Here is a 25534-nt window from a genome sequence, read left to right as displayed (position 1 = left end):
CGCGTCCACTGGCAGCTTGATTGACGAGGACGCTGACAAGTCCAGAAGGTCCGGGAACCATATCTGCCTCGGCCACGCAGGTGCAACGAGGATCATCCTGCACGGTGAGCTGGTTGATCAGCAACGGATCAGCAACGGCAATGGAGGGAACACGTAAAGAAACAGGCCCTCCCAGGGGAACGAGAAAGCATCGCCCATGCTCCTTGGCTGGGGAAACCTGCTGGCGAACCTCCGGCACTTGGAGTTTGTCGCCGACGCGAACAGATCGATCTGTGGAGTGCCCCACCGTCGGAAGAGGCGGTCCACTAGATCCTGTCGTAGCTCCCACTCATGGCACGAGCTCAGCTCTCTGCTGAGCGAGTCGGCGATGGTGTTTTTTATTCCTGCCAGATGAAACGGCACCAAAAACATCCCTTGGGCGACGGCCCAATGCCACAGATCCTGCGCCTCCTTGGGCAGGGCTGGGGATCTGGTACTGCCCTGCTTCCTGATGTAGAACATGGTGTGGTGTTGTCGGTGAAGATCCTCACCACCTTGCCCTTGAGGGATGGAAGAAAGGACCTGAGGGCCCAAAACACTGCCTGGAGCTCCAGGACGTTGATATGGAGGGACTTCTCCGTCAGGAGCCAAAGGCCTCTTGCGTGCAGATTTTCGGTGTGCGCTCCCCACCCTTCCAGGGAGGCATCCGTGGTCACTGTCTTCTGGTGGCCCGGGGTCTGGAAGTCCATGCCCGCCGTCAGATGCGCGCGGGTGCCCCACCACCGGATCGCTCGTCGGAAGCTCTCGTCGAGTGTGATCCTGTCCTCGAAGCTGCCCGTCGATTGAATCCAGCAAGCGTCCAGGAACTCCTGTAACGGGCGCATCCGAAGCCTGCACAGGCGGATGAGATAAATGCAAGAAGACATCATTCCGAGGAGGGATTTGATGGACCTCACCCTGGCCGCGTCCGCTGCACCTTGCCCAAGATGGCCCTCGTCCTTTCCTCCGACGGACAGGCCAGAAGCACCACTGCACAGGCGGATGAGATAAATGCAAGAAGACATCATTCCGAGGAGGGATTTGATGGACCTCACCCTGGCCGCGTCCGCTGCACCTTGCCCAAGATGGCCCTCGTCCTTTCCTCCGACGGACAGGCCAGAAGCACCACTGTGTCGAGTTTCGCTCCCAGAAACAGCGCGTCTTGGGCGGGCACCAGGTGGGACTTGGCATAGTTTATGGACAATCCCAGGTCCGTGAGTAGTTGGACGGTCCTCGCCGTGTGCTCCGCGGCGAATTCCCTTGTCTTTGCTCGGATGAGCCAGTCGTCCAGGTAGGGGTAGACGTGGATCCCCTCCAGGCGCAGTCGCGCCGCCACCGGTGCGAGGCACTTGGTGAACACCCTGGGTGCCGACCTCAATCCGAAGGGAAGGGCTCTGAACTGGTAGTGACGCCCTTGGACCACGAATCTGAGAAACTTTCGGTGTCCCTTTAGGATGGGGATATGGAAGTAAGCATCCTCCAAATCCAACGACGACAGGAAATCGCCCTCCTCCAGCTGACCCAGGACGTGCTGGAGGGTGACCATCCGGAACTTCTGTGCCTTGATGAATTTGTTCAGTCGTCGTAGGTCCAGGATGGGACGCCATCCTCCCGTCTTCTTCTTCACGAGAAAGTATCTTGAGTAAACTCCGGAGCCCCGAAGCCTCTTTGGGACGAGCTCGATGACGCATTTCTTGAGCATCGCCTTTACCTCCAAGAGAAGTTGAGGGACGTGATGTTCCTTCCTGGCCACGGGGGGGGACGCGCGGGCACTTCTTTAGAAACTCGAGCGTGTGACCCTGGGCCAGGGCGTCCAGCACCCATCGGTCAGTGGAGATGGACTCCCACACGCTGACAAAGCTCGCCAGCCGGCCTCCCACCGGGGTGCTTCGGTGGGGGCCCGACCCCACGGCCGGTTCAGTCCTGCTTCGACGAGGCATTGCCGCCTTGTCCTCCCTGGCGACCACGGCGGGGTCCGCCCAACTTGACTCGTCCCCTGTACGCTTCCTATGACGACGATCGGGCCACTTGACGATAGGTGGAAAATCCGCTGCGGGAGCGTTTGGAGGCACCCTGTTTGCCTCCGCCGCTCCGAAAGGGCGGCCGTCGTTGCTGGAGAACACCAAGAGCCCGGGCCGTCTCCGTGTCCGTCTTGATGGCTTGTAGGGAATCGTCCACTGTTTTCCCAAACAGGTTGCTCCCGTCGAACGGCATGTCCAAGACTCTGGTCTGCACGTCCTGCCGGAAGTCCGTTGTCTTGAGCCATCCACGCCGTCTAAGGCACACGCCGTTGCCCAACTGATGAAATCCAGTGACAGCGATGTCCGTCGCTATCGTAATGGTGTGGTCCGACGCCACTTCTCCTTCCTGCAAGATCTCTAGGGCCTCCGCCCTCTTGTCGTCTGGTAGGAAGTCCAGCAGGGGGGCGATTTTGTACCACAACTCCCTGTCGTAGCGGGCTACGATAGCCAAGGTGTTGGCAGCCAAGGCGTTGGCAGCCTTAATCGTCGTCGCTGCCGATGAGATGACTCTGCGTCCCATCGTGTCCAATTTCTTTCCCTCGCCGTCCGGCGGGGAGGTTGGCGTAGAGGCCGAGGCCCCCCCCGCTTTCTTCCTGGCCGCTGCGGAGACGACCGAGTCCGGGGTCGGCTGTGCCCGAAGGCACAAGGGGGCCGCGTCCGGGACCTGGTACTTCTTCTCGTACCGATCCCTTCTCGCAGGCGTTGTGGATGGGTTCTTGAGGAGGGCGAGACCCTCATCCCAGATATCGTCCAGTAGAGGTACAGCGAGGACAGTCTTCCTCTTGGTCTCGCGCCGTTGATAAAGGAAACCTTCCTTCTTCTCTTCCGGGCAGAGCTGGAAAAGCTCGGATGCCCTGGCAATCATGGCATGAAACGATCCAATATCATCGGGTGGGGAAGCCCGGGGAGGAGGTGACGACGGGAGATCCTCGTCGTAAACCTCGTCGTCTGTACCCGTCGCGGCCGTGTCCGTCCCCGTATCATCCCCACGGGTCGTGGACGGGGAGGAGGGCTGAGCAGGGCGCGATGGTTGAAAAGGAGGTGGAGGATGAATCCTTCTTCTCTTAGGAGGAGGGCTCCCAGAAGGGCCTGGCTCTGGGTCCCCCGTCGGGAGCGGTTCCTCCATTGGTGGTAACGGCAATCTCGTCCTTATCTCCGAGCATAAGGACTGTATAGCCAACAAAATGGCCGCCGAGTTGTCTTGCGGCACTGGTTGAGGGGATTCCGACGGGCGGTCAGGAGCCCCGTCGGCACCCTCGATGTTATCGTCGTCTCTGACGTCGGGGTCCCTCCCGACGGGCTGGTCTTCTTCCACACCAACGCCGTGGCTTAAGACTTCGATCAGCTCCTCCTCAGAGGTTGAGGCCGAATCCACGATGACCTCCCGCCCCCCCTTTTTCTTCTCCATCTGAGGTTTCACAGGGGTCCTGTCGATGGGCATGAAAGAGGACTCCATCCGCGGTGGCAGGGAGACTCTGGGCCCCGAGGTCGCCACCACTGGTTTAGCCTCCACAGGCTGAGCCAGGGCCGCCGTGACTGTCTCGATAGAGGCCTTCACCACCTTAGGTGCGCTCACCACCTTCTCCTTGGGGGGAGGGTCACCGCCTCGCTCCCCCTCCGATGGGGCCTTCAAGCTCGATCGGGGTCTCTCCAGGAGCTTTGCCGGGTGCTCGGCCTTCCTCTTACCCGAGCCAGAGCGTTGGCTCGTGGTTGATGGCGCCGGGGAGGATGCGCCCTGCCTGGCACCCGTAGAGCCCGACCGTTCGGCGCTCCCGGTGCCAGCGGACTCGCGGTGCTTGGCCTTCTGTTGGGCCCCCGTCGCCGGGGTGCCCTCAAAGGTCTTAGAAGACCGCTCGGACTTTTTTTTCTCGCCTGACGGGCTCTTCCCTTCCAGCCAGTTGGCGAGACGCAGATGGCGGTCCTTCATGGTCCGCTCCGACATATTGCCGCAAAACGCACAGTCCTTCTCCACGTGCGTCTTGTCCTCATGCAGGCAGTAGAGGCAAAGGGAGTGTTCATCCTCCTTAAAGACATTCTGAAGCTGGCATCCAGGGCAGACCCTGAACAGCTTTCCGGGCGTCGAGCTTCCCTTCTCCTGGGCCATGTCCGAGATGGGCCTGAGAAACTTCTGGAGTCCTCCAAAAGCGTGGCTCGACGAAATCTTCACCCTTGAGGGGCGTAGAAGAATCCGACACGGGTCCCCGTTGATCGGATAAAGAAACGGTGGAGCTTGAGGCTCTTTTGACCGAAAAAGAGAAAATGTTCCTATGAAAAAAGCGCGAAAAAAGCACTAAAGCTCGAGAGCAATAGCACGAGGATCCCAACATTTGAACGTGCAGTAAAAATCTGAAGATGGCTGCCAGAGGCGGGGCTTAGGGAGATGGCAGTCATTGGCTGTGGTCAGTATGACGCAGAGATCAGTGATTGGTTACTACTACGAAAGACAGATCAGAAACTAAACTGATACTGATTTTTCTTTACCGAGGATTCCCAGCCTGACGACGGGGAATATACATGAGCATGTGAATCCATGCCAGACCCCATGCTGGAGAAATATTTCAATTGAAGCTTTCTATTTTAGAAAAAACAATTTTTGCTTTTTATTTGTCATCTGGTGAGCCCAACGCGTTTCGAGTATAAAACACTCATCAGGGGCGGCATTTTTTCAACAAATTAAAGTCTACAAAAAAAGATACATATAAACATCAATTAATGTGAACTTGAAGCAGATATTTCACAATTTTGGAGAACATCATATCCATTTTTCAGATAAATTTTTTACAAGGCAGTCGGCCTAATGTACAGATCAACATCCAATTATTCAGTCCTCATTAGTTATTCATCACCCATAGAGCGAGAAAATATAGGAATTCGTCAAAAAATCAACAATTAAGATTGCCATGTAGATGTCCTAAGTCAAATGTAGGCATGTAGTTTCCTTCTTAATTTCAAATGTGGGGTATTGTCCCTTATGCATGCATAGTTGCGGTACACTGGGAGGGTGAGAGTTATTTCCTTATAAAATTCAAGTGTAGAGAATTATCTAGAAAGAATATCCGCTATACATGCGATGGGAAACAGAATAGGAAAGGTGGGTCAATTATTGCATAGTTTGTTAAAGAAAAAGTTGGGGGTGTAGAAAAATAGGCAGCATTCTTACCCAAGAACAGGTATTTTGCTCATGGAGTAATCGAAAATTAGCGGAAAAGATCCAGGTATCCAGTGGACACGTGTAGTGTGGAAGTCTTGTTTCAAGCCTTTATGAGTATAATCATCTACAGGGGATAATGGTATAACCTAGCGGTTATTCTATTTGCATAGCAAGATCAGAAGTGAAAAATGTAGATCAAGCGCCTAACTAAGGAAGCAACTTACAGGTGCAGTATCCAACTGGGTCAAGATGATGTTCGGATGCGTTTGGGAGCCGCAGCAGAGTGAAGCCATCACTCGGCGGCCATGTTTAAATACTGTGAATGGCTGTGACGTCATTGCGCGCATGCGCGGTCCACGTCAAGAAGGATCGTGACGTCACCCGCGCACGCGCGAGATGACGTAAACAAACCAAAATTATGCGTGTTATGAGAACGGATGATATTAAGCCTTAGAGGAGTGAGTTGAAGAACATTTGTGAAGTAAAAGATTTGGGAGTCCCCTTAGCTAGGACTTGATGATATTAATCACATACTGTGAGGTATGTTGTAAAAGAAAGAATTTGGCACATTACGAACAATTAGAACAGCGTTGGTTTCAAACAAAGTCCCTAACCCCATAGAACTTGTGGGTGTACAATCTAGTGTTGATCAGTATGTCAACATTTTGTCTTGCAAAAAAATAATTCAAGTAATAAGTAGGAGATAATGAAAACAGTTTCTTGTTAATCAATCAGGGAAATGTCATTACATTTCAACTTAAAAAAGTAAACAAACAGAATGTATGCACAAATTGCGATATACCAACAGACTAGACATCATGGGTATACAAACGGGTGCTTGCAGGCCCGATTCATGTTAAAAAGTAGTATTAACTCTTGTAATGGGAAAGTGGCACATATTTCACAAAGTTGATCCTAAGTGGGGCTTCAATTGTTGTGTATTCACATGTTGATTTGAAAAGAAATAACATAGATGAACAGTACAATTATATGTGGAACACAGGTATAGGTGATTCTTTGACTCAGATAATTTGCTGTTTAAAGAGTCGAGTGCTACAGATGGATATGGTTTTAGGGAGTGTCAGGCAAATCTTGATTTTGGTCACTGGACTCCTATCATGGTATGAGGTGATAGGGTACAAGGTTTTCCGGGACTAATTTATAAAAATGGCCCTAAATAGTAGTCTTCATTGATTCCAAGTGGGGTCATGGAATCAAGCTTGTTTATCCAAAAAAGTTCTCTTTGGGCCAGAAGCTTTGGAAGGTCCCCCCCTCTACTTAGGGGTCATAGGACTTCTAGTACCAGGAATCTCATCTGTGACACATTGTGTTTTTTGTCCCGAAAGTGTCTGTACACAGGGGATTTGCAATTTTTTGTCCTCAGACAGGATTTGTGCTCTGTCCACCTGTCCTTAACCTTCCTGTTAGTTTTGCCCACATAGTACATACCACATGGGCAGCGAATTGCATAGATTACATTTTTCGTGTCACATGTAGCAAAATTTCTTAGCATGATCTTCTTGCCGTTATTGTGGGTGTCTGATATTTTCGCCTTTGATCACGTTGCTACAATGTTGGCAGTGTAAGCAGGCGAAGGTACCTGTTTTTTATTTGCTGAGGGTCATCTGGGCTGTCTGCTTGGGTTTCTCTGCTTTTATCAAATGGTCTCTCAGGTTTCTTCCTCTTTTATAGGCCATCATTGGTGGGTCCGGGAACAATTCAGATAGTGTACTGTCGGATTTGATTAGGTACCAATTTTTGTGTATTATCCGTTTGATCTGGAAGCTTTGACACGAGTATCTTAGTGTGTGAATTAGCCCTTTGTCTTTTCTTTTTGGATTTCCTTCCAAAGAACAAGTTACTTTCTTACCTGGTAACGTTCTTTCGATGGGATGGTCCGACGACGTATTCCATATCTATGACAGTAATCACCACAGCTGTGCTGCTTCGGAAACTTTTTCGGCGTCTGCGTCCTGCGTCGATGACGTCGATGCGCCGCCGTCGAGGACCTCCTCCGACGTCCGACGTCATCCGATGTGATAAGTAGGACGCACGACGCCAGTAGCCTCAGTTGTAGTTTTTTCCCCCAGAACGTGTGACAAGAGTCAACTGCCAGTCCGACACAAAGCCTTGCGGAACGTAAGCTGCAAACGCAACAGAAATTCTGCAGCGGGGAAGGCAGGGCGGGAGCGATATGGAATACGTCGTCGGACCATCCCATCGAAAGAACGTTACCAGGTAAGAAAGTAACTTGTTCTTCGAGGGGATTGGGTCCTCCGACGTATTCCATATCTATGACAGACTCCCAAAGCAGTACCAAATCAAGGAGGAGGGAAAGAATTTAGAAACAAAATTTAGAATAGCCAATCAAATAGCAGAGCAAAGGACCGCCTTGCCAAAGGCCAGATCCTGCCCTCTGATGGAATCGAGGGAATAATGCCGCACAAATGTATGCACTGAAGCCCAGGTGGCAGCATCACAGATGTTGCGAATAGGAACACCCCTCTGCAGGGCAGTAGATGCAGCCAAGCCCCTGGTAGAATGGGCCCGCAAGCCAGCCGGAGGGACCTTGCCCGCCAAGCGGTAACACTCCGAGATGGCCAAAATAATCCAGCGGGACAAAGTCTGTTTCGTCACAGCTTGCCCCAAGCGCTTACCAGCGTAACCAATAAAGAGTTGATCGTCCACTCTGACCCGGGACATGCGAGAAACATAAAAGCTCAAAGCTCTCCTAGGATCAAGCCTATGGAGCCTCACCTCTTCCTTACCAGGATGCGGAGGAGGATAGAATGCCGGAAGAACAATCTTCTGGGCCAAATGAAATTCCGTCACTACCTTCGGAAGAAAAGAAGGACGAACTCGAAGGACAACCCTGTCCTTGTGAAATACAGTGAAGGGCGGCTTAACAGAAAGTGCCTGTAACTCACTCACTCTGCGAGCGGAAGTAACCGCAACTAAAAACACAGTTTTCAAAGTCAACAGCCTCAAAGGGCAAGAATGTAACGGCTCAAACGGAGCACCCATAAGAAACCTAAGAACAAGGTTCAAATCCCAACCGGGCACCAGGAAAGGCGACGGAGGGAACACATTAGTGAGCCCTTTCAGAAACTGTGAAATTAAAGGGATTTTAAAGTAAGAACATTCTTCAGATGAGCGCTTAAAGATGGACAGCGCCGCCAGGTAACCCTTAACGGTACCCACTTGCAAGCCCCTGTGGGCCAAAGAAAGCAAAAAGGACAGAACCATGGGGATGTCACATGCAAAAGGATCCACATTCTGAACTCTGCACCAGTCGCAGAACTTACGCCAACGGCAACGGTACAGAGACTTAGTTGCGGGCCTTCGGGCCGAAAGCAACACCTCCATCACGTCTTCAGGGAGGTCCCAATCCTTATACCTCAACCTTTCAGAAGCCAAGCGTGAAGTTTGAGGGATCCGACCTCTGGATGGAGAACCTGACCTCCCTCCCGTGAGAGCAGATCGTCTCGGTAGGGAAGACGACGTGGAGGGCAGATGGACAAGTCGAGAAGGTCCGGGTACCACGTCCTCCGAGCCCACGCCGGAGCAATGAGGATCATCCGGGAACCGAACTTCCGTAACCTCCGCAGCACTTGCGGGATGACGGGGACCGGAGGAAACGCGTACAGCAGCGGGAACGACCACTCCACCACGAACGCGTCTCCTAAGGCTCCTCTTGGAGGAAATTCCCGCGAGCAAAACCTTTCGCACTTCCGGTTGACACTGGAGGCAAAGAGATCCACTTGAGGGGTCCCCCAAAGGGCGAAGATCTCCAGGAGAATCTCCAGAGCCAACTCCCACTCGTGAGAGATCGTGCTCTGCCTGCTCAGAGCGTCCGCCGTCACGTTCTCGACTCCGGCCAGATGAACTGCCGAGATCGAAACTTCCTGCTGGATGGCCCAGAACTCGAGCTGCATCGCCTCCCTGCACAGAGGAAGTGACCCTGCCCCCCCCTTTTTGTTGAGGTAGTGCATGGCCACTGTGTTGTCCGTCAGGATCAGGACATTCTTCCCCCGCACAGTCGGCAGAAAAGCCCTCAGGGCTAGCCTGACGGCCCTCAGCTCCAACAGATTGATATGGAGTCTGGACTCCGACGGAGACCAACGACCGCTGACTGTCAGCCCGTTGGCATGAGCTCCCCATCCCGTGAGGGATGCATCCGACACGATCGTCACCTCCGGCCAGGGAAGCCAAAACGGAGCCCCCTTCATCAAGTTGCCTTCGACGGCCCACCACAGAAGGTCCCGGGCGACCGAGGGCGGCACCTGAATCGGGTCCGACATCCTGCCGGAGGACTGCGACCATTGCATCTTGAGTGCCCACTGCAAAGATCTCATTCGCAGGCGAGCCTCTGGCACCAGAAGAATGCAGGATGCCATGAGGCCGAGCAACCTCAAGAACTCGAACGCAGGGAGCGTCTGGGCATGCTGAAACTTGCGCACCATCTGCTGAATGTGAAGAGCCCTCACCTGGGGAGGAAAACACTGCCCCAGGGAAGTGTCGAGCACTGCTCCGATGTACTGGAGCCTCTGCGTTGGCGTCAAATGGGACTTCTTTAAATTGAGGGAGAAGCCCAGCCTGTGAAGGGAGTGGCAGGCGACGGACAGATGATCCAGGACCCGCTCGGGAGAGCTCCCCCTGATCAACCAATCGTCCAGGTAGGGGTAGACGTGAATCCCCCCTTGCCTGAGATGCGCTGCCACCACCACCATGAGCTTGGTGAAAACCCTCGGGGCGGAGGTCAAACCGAACGGCAGGACCCGAAACTGAAAGTGCGAGTCGCCAACCGCGAACCTCAGGTACTTCTTGTGCTTGGGATGGATCGGCACATGGAAGTAAGCATCCTTGAGGTCGAGTGACACCAACCAGTCCTGAAGCTGAAGGGCCTGGAGGACTTGAGAGAGAGTAACCATCTTGAACTTGTCCTTCCTGAGGAGTTTGTTCAAACCGCGCAAATCCATGATGGGTCTCAATCCCCCGTCTTTCTTGGAAATCAAAAAATAAGGGGAATACCATCCCTTGTTCCTCTCCGCTACAGGCACCAGTTCTATGGCGCCTTTCTCCAGCAGGGCTTGAATTTCCTGCGCAAGGAGCGGATCCGGACACTTCAAAGAGAGGTTCCCCGGTGGATTGTCGCGAGGCCTGTGCCGAAAGGGAAGACAGTAGCCGTGGGTTATGATCTCCAGAACCCACACATCCGAAGTAATGGCACGCCACTCTACAAGATGCTGCGCCAGCCTTCCCCCAACCGGCGAACCATGGGACAAGGCCTCATGACTGAGTAGGAGCGGCTGCGGCGTTACCTGAGGGCAAAGAGGCAACTGCCCGAGCGGCCTTGGCACCACGGGTACCCTGTCGTCCACCTCTGGTACCCCTGCGTTGGCCCCTTTGACTGCCAGCTCCTCTCGCTCTACCAAAGGACGAGTAATAGCAAAAGGAGCCACCCCTCCACTGCTGTCCCCTAGGACGAAAAGGCGGAGGTTGGCGAACTGCAGCGCCCAACGACTTCGCTGCAGCTTTTGAGGTCTGCAACCTCTCAAGGCTCTCGTCAGCCTTGCTGCCAAAAAGATGTTCACCATCAAAGGGCATGTTGAGGAGCCGGGACTGCACATCAGGAGCAAACCCCGACTTCCGCAACCACGCAAACCTGCGTATCACGGTGCTCGCCGCCATGGACCTACTGACGCATTCAGCTAAGTCCAAACCCGACTGAACGGACTCACACATGGCATCCTTACCATCCTGGACCAAAGCAAGGAAACCAACCCGTTCGTCCCCTTCGGGAATATGTTCAGCCGCCAACGCAACACAGTTCCACAGAGTGTGCGTGAAACGCGACAAGGCACAAATGGAGTTGGCCGCCTGAAGCGCCATACCACCAGAAGAAAACACCTTCTTCGCCCAGCCATCAAAACGTTTGTCGTCCCTATCAGGAGGGATGGTAGGGTACGACGCCTGCTTCGCCGGGGCCGTGGCCGCCTGCACCACCAAACTTTCCGGAGTGGGGTGCCTGGTCAAGTAGCAGGGGTCGCCACTGGCTGGACGGTATTTCCGCGACAAGGATCTGCCCACTGCCGGGAGACTCTCCGGAGCAGTCCAAGCCGCCGCCACCCTACGCTGTAAAGCCATATGGAATGGCAGAACCGGGTCAGAAGGGGGACCAACATCAAGGATGTCCGTCAGATCATCCTGCACAAACTCCCCTGGGGGAGCAGACCATCCCAGATACTCAGACACCCTAGCCATAAGGCGCCGGTATGAGGAATCGGCATGGGAGCCAGGCTCAGGCCGACCAAATTCCACCTCCGGAGAGGTGTCCAGACCACTAGCATCATGCAGTGACTGCCTCAAATCGTCAAATTGACTAAGGCCCGAGACAATGTCATCCGGCACCTGATCAGGAACCAGGCCAACCGAATCCTCATCCGCCTCCGAAATATAATCCAAGGGGTGGAAAGGCACCTGAGAGTGCCTGCTCTTGGCCAGAGCCTTCCTAAGGGGTACACCCGAGACACGGGGCACCTCCGACACGAAAGGCGTCGATGGCGTCGAGCGAATCGGCGCCGCCGTCGAGAAAACCGGCAACGGCGCCGAGAGGATCGGCGTCGACGTCGAGGAAATCGGCGTCGACGTCAGATGCAGCGCCTCCAATATCGGCGGCGTCGACACAGCCCTCGAAGCCGGAGCCCCGAGCGTGTCTCTCGACGACCTGAACGTCGACGGCCTCGACGACTTCCTCGGAGCCGGAGCTTCGAGAAAGCCTGTCGACGCCCTCGACGCCTCAGACGTCGATGTCTTCCTCGAAGACATCACAGGTGCACACGGTCTCGATCGCGTCGAGGACCGGGACCTGGAACGGGTACGGCGAGAACGAGCCTCCTTGTCCGAACGGGACCTCTCCCGTGACTCGTGCCGACCACTCTTGCGAGCGGCGTCTCTCGACCTCACACGGCCGACCCCACTCGGGGGCGCGGACGGTTGAGTACCCTGCGACTCAAGAATCGCCAACATTTTCTTCCCAAAGGAAGCCCATTCCTCCGGCGTCGCACGGCTGGTGGGATAACCGACGTGCCGGGCAGAGTCCTCGGAAGAGGACCTGGAAGGCGACCGGTGACGGCGCTTCCGAGAACGCCTCGAAGAGGCAGAGGAGTGGCGAGACCGACTCCTAGAAGAAGACCGACGAGACCTCCGACGATGACGCGGAGAGTCACCCCTCGAATCATCCGTCGAAAGCCCCGCCGACTTCGACTTCCGGGGCTTGGACACCCGACCTACCGACAATTTCTTCTTACGTTCGCGTAAGGCCTTGGAAGTGAGCGACAGGCAGTCGACACAGTCATCCGTGTCGTGGGCCTCCCCGAGGCACCAGAGGCAGGCGTCGTGCGAGTCAGTCACCGACATCTTGGACCCACACACCCCGCACTTCTTGAAGCCCGGACGCGGGGTTGAAGACGAAGTGGAAGACATCGCCGTTAAGGTAATATCGAACAGGCTCGAAGAACCAGAAAGAACAGAACTCCAAAGAGTCGAGGCTAGAACCGAGAAACACGAAGCAACACGTTCGCGGAAAAAACGGAACTGAGGCTACTGGCGTCGTGCGTCCTACTTATCACATCGGATGACGTCGGACGTCGGAGGAGGTCCTCGACGGCGGCGCATCGACGTCATCGACGCAGGACGCAGACGCCGAAAAAGTTTCCGAAGCAGCACAGCTGTGGTGATTACTGTCATAGATATGGAATACGTCGGAGGACCCAATCCCCTCGAAAGTGTATTTCTGGTTTGAGTTTCTGTGCGTGCTATGGCGCTGTCAACAACTTCCGATGGAAAACCTCTATCCAAGAATCTTTGCTTCATTGTGCTGTATTCATTATGCAGCGTGTCTATTTCCGACGTAATTCTCTTTAATCTTAGTAACTGGCTCTAAGGTAAATTATCCTTCAGATGTTTGGGATGATGGCTTGTGTGGTGAAGACAACTGTTCACATCCGTGGGTTTTCTGTATATTTTGGTTTTCACAGAGGAGCCTGTGATTTCCACAGTGACATCTAGAAAATTAACATGAGGTTTGCCAATTTCGATGGTAAATCTGATTTTTGGGTTACAGCTGTTAAGGAATTTCCAAAAGTTTAGCAATTCTGTTTCGGTGCCCCTCTATATTCCGAAAATGTCGTCGATGTATCTCTGCCAGCATTTGATTTTATCTTTCCAGAGAATGTTATCTAGTACAAAAGTCTTTTCATAGTGGTACATGAAGATGTTTGCATAAAATGGGGCCACTGAGGACCCCATTGAGGTTCCAGAGATCTGAAGATAATATTGGCCGTTATGTCTGAAGTAATTATTGTAAAGGATGATGTTCAATAGTTCCAATGTGAAAATGTTTTGAATGTTTACCCGTCCATGATTTAGTAGAAACCATTCTAGGGCTTCAATGCCTTCTGAGTGTGGAATGGAAGTATATAAGCTGTTGACATCCATAGTAAATAGTATCAGGTTGTCCTCTGTCAGTTGTAAAGCTTGTAGAATTTTAAAAAAATGCGTAGTGTCCTTGAGGTAGGTCGGAGTAGCTTGTACTAGTGGTTGAAGTGCTGCGTCGAGGTATATAGCAAGTGGTTGGAAGATTCTATCTGTTCCTGCAACAATTGGACGAAATGGTGGGTCTTGTAGGTTTTTATGTATCTTGGGTAAGCCATAGAAAACCGGGGTTATTGGGTATTTTTGTGTCAAAAATTCCGCTGTTTTCTCCGATATCCAATCCATTGTTAATGCTTTCTCAATAGTTATTTTGATAATGTTGGAAATCCCCATGATGGGATCACTGTCAAGTGGTGTGTAGATTCGAGTATCATTTAAAAGTTTGCGACAGCCAGCGTCATAAAGGGTTGTGTCCATCAGGACTAACGCGCCTCCTTTGTCGGCTTGTTTTAGAGTAAGACTACTGTCTTCAGCAAGTTGCTTGATGAGTCTCAGTTGATGTTTCCGGATGTTTTGTTTTTTCGGTGAACATATTTTAGTCTTTTGAGGTCTTTTGTAGTTTTCTGTTTAAATAAATTGATCAATGGGTGATTTACCTGGGGGTAAAAGTTACTTTTATTTTTCATTTCAAGGTATCTTAGTGTAGGCTTAGGTTTTAAGTTATCCTCTATGTTGTTAAAGAATACCTTCAATTCCATCTTTCTTATTAGTTTAAAGAGATTGATTTCTTCTTCAAAATAGGAGGTGGATTTTGTTGGAATTAATGAGATTCCCAGATTAAATGTGTCCATTTGAACCTGAGTGAGGGGTTTGGAGGAGATATTGATGACTAGATTCTTTTTTATTTCTTTTTCTGACGTAGTTTTCTTCTGTCCTCTTTTGGCTTTCCGTTTCCTAAAAAAGGAATTTGTGGGGTTCCAGTTGTTGGTCTACCGGTGGTTCCAGAGGACCCTGTAGGTAGGTCTGGTATTGTCCCAGTCTGGTTCGGGGCTGCTGATGTGTTAGGTGTTTCTTCAAATTCACCACTAGTCACTTCGCTGCTGTCCGTTTGGTTATTTGCCCCAGTTGGTTGCCTGGGGGGTCTTCTTGGTGTTGGTCGGCTGTTTGCATAAAACTCTTGCCACGAGTACACTATATCTCGGGCGTAGTCCAAGGTGTGTCTGCAGAATTTTCTAATCTTTCTTTGCTCTATATCCTGTTTATAGGATTCTAATTTCGTGTTGGTGTCTTCGAGAATCTGTGCGAGTTCTGCTTCTGTCTTGAGTTTGGAAAGTTGGGTTGAAATGTCTTCAATCTCCTCCTGTAAGGTGGTAACAGATTTTGAAAGCTCTTCGATGGTGAGGAGAATTAGGTCTAATGAGCACTTATTAAGGATGTGTTCCCATCTAGTGACAAAGTCCTTATTTTGTTTACAAAGGGTGGGCCTGAGGTAGATTCTGAGGTCCCTCGGAATACGTTTTGCTCTGTAGTATTGAGCGAGAGTTGTAGCATGAAGCTTCTGTGAGATTTCCCGTCTGATTAAACATTCTAGTTTTTGTTTGAGCCTTTCCGGATTATTATCCAATGGTGTGGTTGTACCAGTATCCTTGATTAGCCCAAGAATCCTTGTGGCTTCTTCGGCTGAGAAAGCTAGAGTGGTGGCTGCTTTATCTGTAAGCGTACTGATGCTTGAAAATGATATATTCTGTGTGTGGGTGCTAGCACCCGTTTGTATACCCATGATGTCTAGTCTGTTGGTATCTCGCAATTTGTGCATACATTCTGTTTGTTTACTTTTTTAAGTTGAAATGTAATGACATTTCCCTGATTGATTAACAAGAAACTGTCTTCATTATCTCCTACTTATTACTTGCATTATTTTTTTGCAAGACAAAATGTTGACATACTGATCAACACTAGATTGTACACCCACAAGTTCTATGGGGTTAGTGACTTTGTTTGAAACCAACGCTGTTCTAATTGTTCGTAATGTGCCAAATTCTTTCTTTTACACCATACCTCACAGTATGTGATTAATATCATCAAGTCATAGCTAAGGGGACTCCCACATCTTTTACTTCACAAATTTTCTTCAACTCACTCCTCTAAGGCTTAATATCATCCGTTCTCATAACACGCATAATTTTGGTTTGTTTACGTCCTCTCGCGCGGGTGACGTCACGATCCTTCGTGACTTGGCCCGCGCATGCGTGCGATGACGTCGCAGCCATTCACAGTATTTAAACATGGCCGCCGAGTGATGTCTTCACTCTGCTGCGGCTCCCGAACGCATCCGGACCTCTTCTTGACCCAGTTGGATACTGCACCTGTAAGTTTCTTCCTTAGTTAGGCGCTTGATCTACATATTTCACTTCTGATCTTGCTATACAAATAGAATAACCGCTAGGTTATACCATTATCCCCTGTAGATGATTATACTCATAAAGGCTTGAAACAAGACTTCCACACTACACGTGTCCACTGGATACCTGGATCTTCTCCGCTAATTTTCGATTACTCCATGAGCAAAATACATGTTCTTGGGTAAGAATGCCGCCCATTTTTCTACACCCCCAACTTTTTCTTTAACAAACTATGCAATAATTGACCCACCTTTCCTATTCCGTTTCCCATCACTTTGCATGTATAGGGGATATTCTTTCTAGATAATTCTCTACACTTGAATTTTGTAAGGAAATAACTCTCACCCTCCCTATGCATGCATAAGGGACATTACCCCACATATGGTTAAGAAGGAAACTGCATGCCTACATTTCACTTAGGACATCTACATGTCAATCTTAATTGTTGATTTGTTGACGAATAACTATATTTTCTCGCTCTATGGGTGATGAATAACTAATGAGGACTGAAAAATTGGATGTTGATCTGTAGATTAGGCCGACTGCCTTGCAAAAAATTGATCTGTAAAAAATTAATTTGTAAAAAATTAATCTGAAAAATGGATATGATGTTCTCCAAAATTGTGAAATATCTGCTTCAAGTTCACATTAATTGATGTTTATATGTATCTTTTTTTGTAGACTTTAATTTGTTGAAAAAATGCCGCCCCTGATGAAGAGTGTTTTATACTCGAAACGCGTTGGGCTCACCAGAAGACAAATAAAAAGCAAAAATTGTTTTTTATAAAATAGAAAGCTTCAATTGAATTATTTATGGACATTTCCTACAAAAGTGATTGAAAGTTACCGATACTGTATTTCAAGAAAAATGTACACAAAAAATGATCAATAGGCCTATCTTGGCCGTCTAGAAAGTGTGCAGGGGACGTGGCTATCCACATTGGATTGCTCTTTTGTTTCTTGTATATATCCAGCCTAGGTACCAAGGCTGTGTCTTTCTCCCCCGCACCTCGAACTATTTACCAAAGATTACCATTCTGTCTAGCTTTAACTAAACTACATTTACTTTGGTGTGCAAGTGTACTTACCTGTGTTGGTTAACCTGCGCATGTCCGTTACCATCCCCCTCACATTCCAGGTCAATACATTTAAATCAGCCGCTATCTTCGGCCAGCGCAGGTCCTGCAACTCCCGTCCTCCTCCCGACTACCCACCACCCCAAAGGTCTCCCTCTGCAGCATCCATTTTTCATTCAAGATCAAACAACCTCCCAGCAAACAAACCCAACACAGCACACTGCACCCATACCTTTCAGTTGGCACACAGCCTTCTATAAAGACCTTAGAACACTTCAACGAGCAATTAGAACGCAACAGGCTGCATACAACAGCTGCAGCCAGCTTATAACACTTAACAAGAAACAAATAACTGCGCTCAGCAGCCGCTGTCCTGTCGCGGCGCTCGAGTGACCTCACACCTACTTGGCCCACCCAGGTCCTCAGGTGTGAGTTGTGCGTTGTCAGCAACAGGCCGGCACCAACAGTTCGCGGGGTGGGTCTTTGCTCTGGTTCATTATGTAGGGCCTTCTCCCGCCTACGTTCTTAATCACGGGTCGTCAGGGCAAACAAAACAGCAGCCCCTACCACACCTCTGTTGAATTAACTTCGATCAGGTGCCTTTCAAGTGACTCGCTCCTCCCCTTGGTCTAGGTTATGTTCCATCCACGTTGTAGCCACTGCAGGCGTTTCCAGGAACACTGGGTGTCCTTTATATATCACTGAGTCTGGACGGGTACATCAGCATGCACTTAAGGTGTAACTGCCGTAGTCTTGCTTTAACTGGTACAAAGGAATTCCTTGCTCTCTGGACTGCAGGCGTGTAGTCTGGGTATATGGTTATGTTGGAATTGTCCTGACTGATCTCTCCCCCCCTCTCTCGAGAACCTCAGGATCTCTATCCCGGAAGTGGAGTATCTTTGCTATCATGGGTCGAGCGTAGGAGCCAGGTGGCGGTTTCTTTTGTAAAGACCTATGGGCCCTATCCACCACAAACCCCTGTGAGAGGCTGCTTGCCCCAATTTCCTACAGGATCAGGTTTTCAACAAAGTCAATGGGGTTCGAGCCCTCCATGCCCTCAAGTATTCCTAGGTGACGCACTTTGCTGCGCCGGGCGCGCCCCTCTACATCTTCTGCTCTGTCTTCAAGGTCCGCGTTCTTCCTTTAGAGCTCCGAGAGTCTTTTCTCCAGGCTCGTGGTAGTGTCCATTGTTTGTGACCCTTTCAGTGAGATTGCGGATATCTTGCTGCATAAGCTGGATGTCCGATTTCACTTCTAGATTTTCGTTTATATAAAGGACTTCAGGGCTGCAATGGCATCCAGCACCTGGCTGTCTTTGGACCCGGTTTCCTTCTCTGACGGGGCTGGTTGTGTCTTTATTTCTCCCTGCGGTTGCCCCTTGGACACAGCTGCATTGAAGGATTTCATTATTGTGGTCTTCTCCTTGGTTTTCCCTTTGGTCTGCGACATGCCTCAGTGACACTTCAAAGTGATCTATTTCTATGTCTGATCAGCTCTCCGCGTGTCGCCTGTGGGGAGTAGAAAGCGCAGCCCTTCGTTGCACTAGGATCTTGGTTCATTGCTGTCTGTTAGGTGTGCTTACTATCTGTGGTGCCGGTTCAGTGGGTCAGCTACCGGGACTCGCAATGCATTGATTCGTCCCAACGGTGTGGGGCGATGTTAGTTATCCTTCTGTTGGGTTTCAGTGTCGCAGTGTCTGCCTAGGTGCATGGGGGAGGGTCCTGGTTCAGTCTATATCAGTCTATGCCCCCAGCGCCATCAGTGGATTGCACTGACAACCTGTCGTCCAGCTCCTCGTGGTTTCACCTGATGGGTCGCTAAGGAGAGTGGTTATCTCCAGTGTAGCTTTACCGTGCAGCTCCTGTAGACCGGTTCGCCACCCTAGCTGCTCCGGTGGTGCATTTCCAATCAGTTCAGCTGATCAGCTCTAACTAGCTTTGAATGTGCTCAGGTCTCTCAAGCCCGCCCCTTCCCAGCAAGGCACTGCAGGCTTATGTTTTCGTGCCTTATCCGATCTTTCCCTCTATGTGTTTTGGGCTTGGGGTGTGCGCCCACCAGTCCCAAGTGTACCAGCACCCGGGATGCAGCTCCCGGTCCTCCCTCCTAGAGGTAATATGTAATTACCACTCCCATAACAACATAATCTATTTGGCTGGTTCTCAACTTCAGACTGCGTTTGCAGCACCACTGCGCTGCAGCGCGCTAGCCGAGGATTAGGAGAATCCAGGCAGGCACTGTCGAGCTTGCGCAAACATATACCTCCAGCGCTGTATGCTCCGATTGTCAGCGCAGTTAGTGTTTGGTTCCCAGCCGTTTAATGTGGCTTCCAAGGCTTTGCTCCGTAGTTTGGCACTCCGCCACTATATTCTGGCTCGAGCCCCTGCGTCCCCTGTTAGTTTCTCCTCACGGGTGCCTCAGAGTCTGCAGGCTCTCAGTCCGACATGCTCCCGCCCCAGGTTAGGTCCCCAGTAGCTGGCGTTTCCCAGTCTCAGTGCGGGGCTCCTCTGTGCGCCGCTAATCTCGGCTTCGCTGCCTTCTCGCACCTCCCGCGGGGAGCCCAGTTAGGTGCCTCCCGCATCTTTGCCACCTCCCAGGCGTAGCACCACTCTCCACCTCATCTACCTTCCAAGGCACAGTGCTCCACTGGTCACAGGCTTGTTATTAAGGCGTAGCTGCCGGCGGCGCTGTTCACGGGTCGTTCCTTCTTAATAGCGATACGTATTTATTTAGCTCCAACAACGTACTGACTGCTCCTGGTTGTGCTTTTGGTTCGTCAGGGAGGTGCGCCAACGGCTCTGGGTTTTCTTCTCGCCTGATCAGAGGACTGCTGCGGGCACCATTTTGGGAGCGCAGGGGGCTCCAGTTCGCAGCATTCGTTACGCCCCTCAACAGCACTGATTTTTACCGGGATTTCGGGGAGGGTCTCAAGGATCGCTTCCCCTACTCGCCGGTGGTGGGTTATTAGCAAAATGCAACGAGACTCAGCATAAAAGGATGTTTAACAGGATCACAGCAGGAGCTTCAATCAGGCACACCCTCACTCCATGAGCTCAGGCCACGCCCCCTCCCTAATTAACAACGAAGAGCCTCTTTATTGCCTTGAAGGTGTGATCTAAATGTTGCAATCAAGGGCAGATGTCTACAAAAAAACATTTGAATAATGTAAAACCTCACCCAGAGACAAATGAAAATATGGGGCAGTCAAAGAATAGTTTATGAGCTTCGTTTGAGGCCCTTCATTCTTGTTCTTTGAAATTGCTCACCCTGAACAGGATTTTCCAGAGCATGGAATAACTACAAGAATGGGGGCACCTCAATGAATTACAAAAGATCTGGGATAAACATATGAAAAAAATCATACTAGAAAAGCAGGCATATTTGCAAACATAGGTAGGTCAGGGGAGCATAATAACAAAACCTGGCTGTCCTTATTTGCTATTAGTCTGCGTTTTCTAGTGTTTACATATTAAACCAGTTTAAGGATATTGCATACTTTTTCAGTAATTGTGGTTTTGGACCACATACTTCAACACACATTTTGTGAAACATTGAAACATCTTAAGGAATCTCTATTTCACTTATTTAAAAATATGACATTTAGACTATACTATTTACTACTATAATTAGACTGGTAATGTGTCTACCATGCGAAGTATGTTTTATTCAACAGCTAGGATGCTAAAAGCATGGTCGTTAATTGGGCATACAGCCGTTTATTGTTGATTTAAAAGGCTCCCACTGCAGAATATCTCCTTCATCTCACCTGAAACAAAGAAAGGAAAGGGTATCCAATCTCACAGAGGAGAGTAACACAGTTACAACAACTTTTCTTTCAATGTGCTTGTAGCATTTCAAATTTGTAAAGTGTTTAGGTGCCTGGGGTAGAAGGTGGGGGAAGATGTTCTAGTGGGGTATAGAGGAACAGGACTTATTACTGGCATTGCAAGGGGGGACAGCAACTTCATTTTTTTTTTAATAACTATGTTTTCAGTCTTCTATTCTGAACCTATTCTCTTCAAAGGGGGTTCGGGAGGTCATTCCAGAAGGTGGCTCCACTTGCTGTGAACGTTGTTTCTCCATCTGATTTTCCACAGAATTAGTGGTGGAAAGTTCACTGTGCTTGCGGATCCAAAGTTCCTTGGTAGAATGTACCCAGAACTGCTCAACACCTTCATTCATTCTGCTCAGGGAGGGGTTGGAAGAATGCATAAAGCAGTTGGGCTACCAAAACAAGCAAAACAAGCAAAGGGAATTCACAGGTTACAGTGTCAGGATGGTGGAATAACTCAGAAGTAAAAAGGGGCCTACTGTCGTTAGTCCAGAGTAAAGTCTCTATTTTTATCCACACACAGTTCTGGGGTAAACATACCCAGGATGGTTTAGGACATTCAGTAGCTTTAGATAGGCTTGGCAGATGATCCAGAAGGTAGCCCATTCTACAAGACTCTGCTTACCTTGGGGGTCTCCTCCTGCTTCTACTGTGGCAAGATATTCATTATATACCTAGAGAGTCTCCCCAAGTACTGCATGCTCACCAGATGCGTCAAGTTGACCTTTCTTACTGAACATGCATCAAGTGTTTATCATCTAATTTACATAGATATACCAAGAGTAGAATTACTACATTCACAATGGTTTACATATTAACATAAAAAGTGAGGAAGCATGATATTTATGGAGCTAATGCATTTCAGACAAAGTCCATCATCTGGGCTGTATCTGTGTCAACTCTCACTCGATGGAAATCAGGAATCATCACATCAAAGCCTAAAACCTGGATTGCAGACCCCTCACGGTCTCTAAACACACACAATGATCTCCTTGCCATTCTTTTAGTCTCTCCAAACTCAACCAAACACCTTTCACTGTGGCAGGATCATGCAGATGTCCCCCTCTTGTTGGACCTTCTCTCCCTTACTTGAATCCATTTGATCCTGCAGTGCTTTTTACCCCTCCTGGGTTCTCAATGTTGCAGAAACTTCCTCTCTGCTCTCATGTCTCTCAAGCTGCCACCAGGATCTGGGCAAAAGGCTCAAGCCGGTTAATCTCTCCCCTGAGTATCCTCTTGCTGCCTGCCAGCTACTGACTCATGATCTCCAGAGAACTCCCAACTCTGGAATCTCTTTTAAGCCTCAACTCTCATACAATATGACCCATTTAAATGTGTATCCTCCGGTTCTTTAACTCTTCCTATGTGTGGCAAATTTGGCTTGGCTACCTACAGCGCTCTCACTGCTTCTCCCGAACATCTCAATGCTACAACACCTGAAGCTGCCTTAACTTTCACCCTCCTTTAAACTGATAGCTTGGGAAATAATCACCCCAACGAGTGCTCAGATTTCTGGGTCTGTTTATCCCTAGCTCATGGTTGTGTGATTGGTAGTGGCTAATTGGTGGCTTCTGCTTCCCAGGTATAGGTGCCCTCCCTCACTGTTTACTAAGGGGTTGTGTCTCATTTAATAATTCAATAATGAATATAGCACAGGCCCTAACCCTAGGAATCAAATAGGGTTTCCACTATCTTGGAGCTGGACATAAACACAAAAAGCATGGTTTTTGAGAAGAGAAGAGTCAGTGATGCCTTTTTCTCACAGCACTCGTCCTCTCGATCCAGGTTTTCTCTGTGCGCTTAGATCTCTGAGATGGCTTCTCTTTAGGAGTGCCTGTTCTGCTTTGGGCTCCACTCTGGGGATTACACGTCACAATTTACATATCAATTTACAATCAACCAAAGTGCTCCAAACTCCAAGTAGACTCATGGGGAGAGCCCAGAGGAAACCAGAGATCCTTCCGTGCACTTTAACCTCAAATCGATCTTTGCTGGTTTTCTTCCCTCTGGCACTCCTCTGCCCTATATGTGACACTACAGAGTACTTTTGCTCAAGTTGTATGCAATACATTCTCTGGTGACATTTATTGGGGACTCCTCCCTGACCCCCTGAATATATAATTGTAGGATGCATAGCAGATCGCCTGAGGCTTTGACTGGGGAAAATGAGGGATCCTCCATTTATTACCTACAGAGGTAGCAAAATATCCCTCAGTAATCCAACCAGAGATGGCACCATCAAGAGAAAATACATACTTCATATTGGACATGAGCAAGTACAAGTGAGAAAAGGCTCAAACAGGTTCATGCTAACCCATAGATGTAAACGATGCCCTGTTACAACTGTAAGGTAAGACACCCATTAATCAGACAGTCTAGGCAGAAATACATGGTTACATATTTATGAATTACAAAAAATGCAACAGTATTATGGCTACAACTGGCAAAAACTGCACCTACCTCACCAGACATGTCAGGCGCCAACGGGATAGCCGGCCACAAGGCGGAGTAGAAGCCGAAAAACACTATCCACAGCACAATGCTGCCCCATATAGCGACATGGCTGAACTATTGAAAAACACAAGTTCAATACAGATCGTTGAAATTCCTTTTTCAAAATTGTTCCAAGAAATGTAAACTTTTATGCTGAATTTGACTGCATTTGGACACATTTAAAAAAAAGAAATGCATATAGTTATCATTTAATAAAATAACTGCATGTAGAATAAATTGGTGAAAGAAAGTAAAGTCTCCACCCCCCAGAGTCACCCTTGCTCAAATGTGTTGCATTACTTTGTACTGGATATTTTTGCGTTAACTGGCTGCTTTGGAAAAGCAATCACACCGTACTAAGTAGCTTTATGTACACACACATATAGTGGGATCCAGACATGCGGGTATGTTCAAATAACTCTTTGTTGGGTATTCTTCAGATCCAAAAATTACTTCATGCTGGTTCAGTCCGTCTTCCATACTATTCCCCTCTCTAGTACCTTCCTTGTAGAATCTGAAGGGAGCTCTCTTCTCTAATATGCCCAGCTATACGCCTGTCCGGGTACAACAACTTCCTTTGCTAGCATCTGGAAAGCAAGTGGGCAAATGTAGTATGACAAGCTTCTACTTTAATTTCCCCTGCTTTCTCCGGATTGCTTGCTCTGTGATTTCCTCCAAACCAATCTTGTTTCTATGACCCCTCTGTAATTCCTTCCTTTCCATCCACTCTTCTTGGGTTTGGTTTGTCCAGGTATCCATCCACCCGATGTTCCTTCCATCTCGGACCGTAGTCTCTACCGGCTCCTCTCTACCAAGACCACAAGTAAGTGGGCTCTTCCTGTGTCCCTGTTTACCCTCGGTCGACAGGGTATTTCTGTCTGTCAATAGTGGCCCCTTCTCTTTCCATTTGGCTAGCAGTGACCCTGAGGCACAGGGAAGACTGTCCTATGGTTTCTCCAGCCTGGGGCTCCTCCACTTCTCTTGTCACCATCGAGTTTGCTGCTCCTCCTGCACCTTCCGTCTTGGCTGGGCTGGCCGTGCCCTGCCTGCCTGCCGTTGGTATTCTTACTGTCTTGTTGTGAGGCTCCTGACCTCAGTACACAGGCCCTGCAGATGTTGCTGAGCCAGATTTACTCTGTCCCCTTGTACCCGGGGTGGGACTGTCCTGTGACTCGAGGGCTACATCCTCGATGAAGGCTGTTGTGTCCTCCGGCGTGCTGACATGGGGCTTGGAGTTTGTCAGACCTTGGGGCGCCTCACTATATATATATATATATATATACATATATATATATATATATATGCCGACATCTAGTGGAAGCTGCAGAGTATTACAGTTTGTTTTTCGAAACTCGAAAATGGGCGTCGACACAGGGCGTGCCGGTAATACTATCCCTAGTGTGACGTCCACTGTACCCATGATCCCTCACGCGTGTAGGTCCCCTCAGATTGTATTTTTTCTGACATGAGGTAGCATGAGGAGTAGTGTGAGTACAGATTATCCAAGCAGATAGATAGATAAGACTACAAGCATCCATGCGCCTTCTCTCAGAGGGGAGGAAGGGCGGGCGCATGGGAATCTAAGCAGATACAAACATCAGAAATACGATTACGGTGAGTAATGTATCCCTTCTGAGGCTTGTGGAATCTGCTTAGATCACATGCTGTGCATAGATTAGCGAGCAGTGTTAGAAGAAGGAGGTGGGATGTGAGAAGGGTCATGAGCGAACAGATGTCTTAGAACCACTTGTCCCACTTGAGTATCTGTCTTGGAATGAGTGTCAATGCAGTAGTGCTGAGTAAAAGTGTGAATAGAGCTCCATATAGCTGTTTTGCAAATGGTGTCAAGGGGTACATTTTCAATGAAAGCCAGAGTGGCCCCAGTGCCTCTTGTAGAGTGGGCTCTTGGCGTAAAAGGCAGAGTTTTTTCAGACAGGGAGTAACACAGCTGGATACATTTGACTATCCATTTCGAGATGGCACCTTTAGAGACGCAATCTCCGTCTCTGCCTGTAGCTAGGGAGACAAACAGTTGGTCTGTCTTTCTTAGCGGTCTGGTTTTGTCTACATAGTAGAGGACCGCTCTTAGCACATCTAGAGTGCGTAGT

General features: G+C 49.5%; 1 protein-coding gene across 4 annotated transcripts in view; it reads right to left on the bottom strand.

Annotated features, from left to right (window-relative positions):
• The window catches only part of ATP8A1 (ATPase phospholipid transporting 8A1), a 1730029-nt gene that overhangs the window by 141757 nt on the left and 1562738 nt on the right, over positions 1–25534 (bottom strand). For all 4 annotated transcript variants that reach the window (XM_069631739.1, XM_069631741.1, XM_069631738.1 and 1 more), the window contains one exon: positions 23394–23501. In XM_069631739.1, coding sequence (XP_069487840.1) covers positions 23394–23501 — 108 coding nt within the window. The remainder of the gene's footprint in view (positions 1–23393; positions 23502–25534) is intronic.

This window comes from Ambystoma mexicanum, chromosome 6q, assembly GCF_040938575.1.
Source record: "Ambystoma mexicanum isolate Mex_15411 chromosome 6q, UKY_AmexF1_1, whole genome shotgun sequence".
In the NCBI taxonomy this organism is placed as follows: domain Eukaryota; kingdom Metazoa; phylum Chordata; class Amphibia; order Caudata; family Ambystomatidae; genus Ambystoma; species Ambystoma mexicanum.
This window is presented reverse-complemented; position numbering and strand designations above follow the sequence as displayed.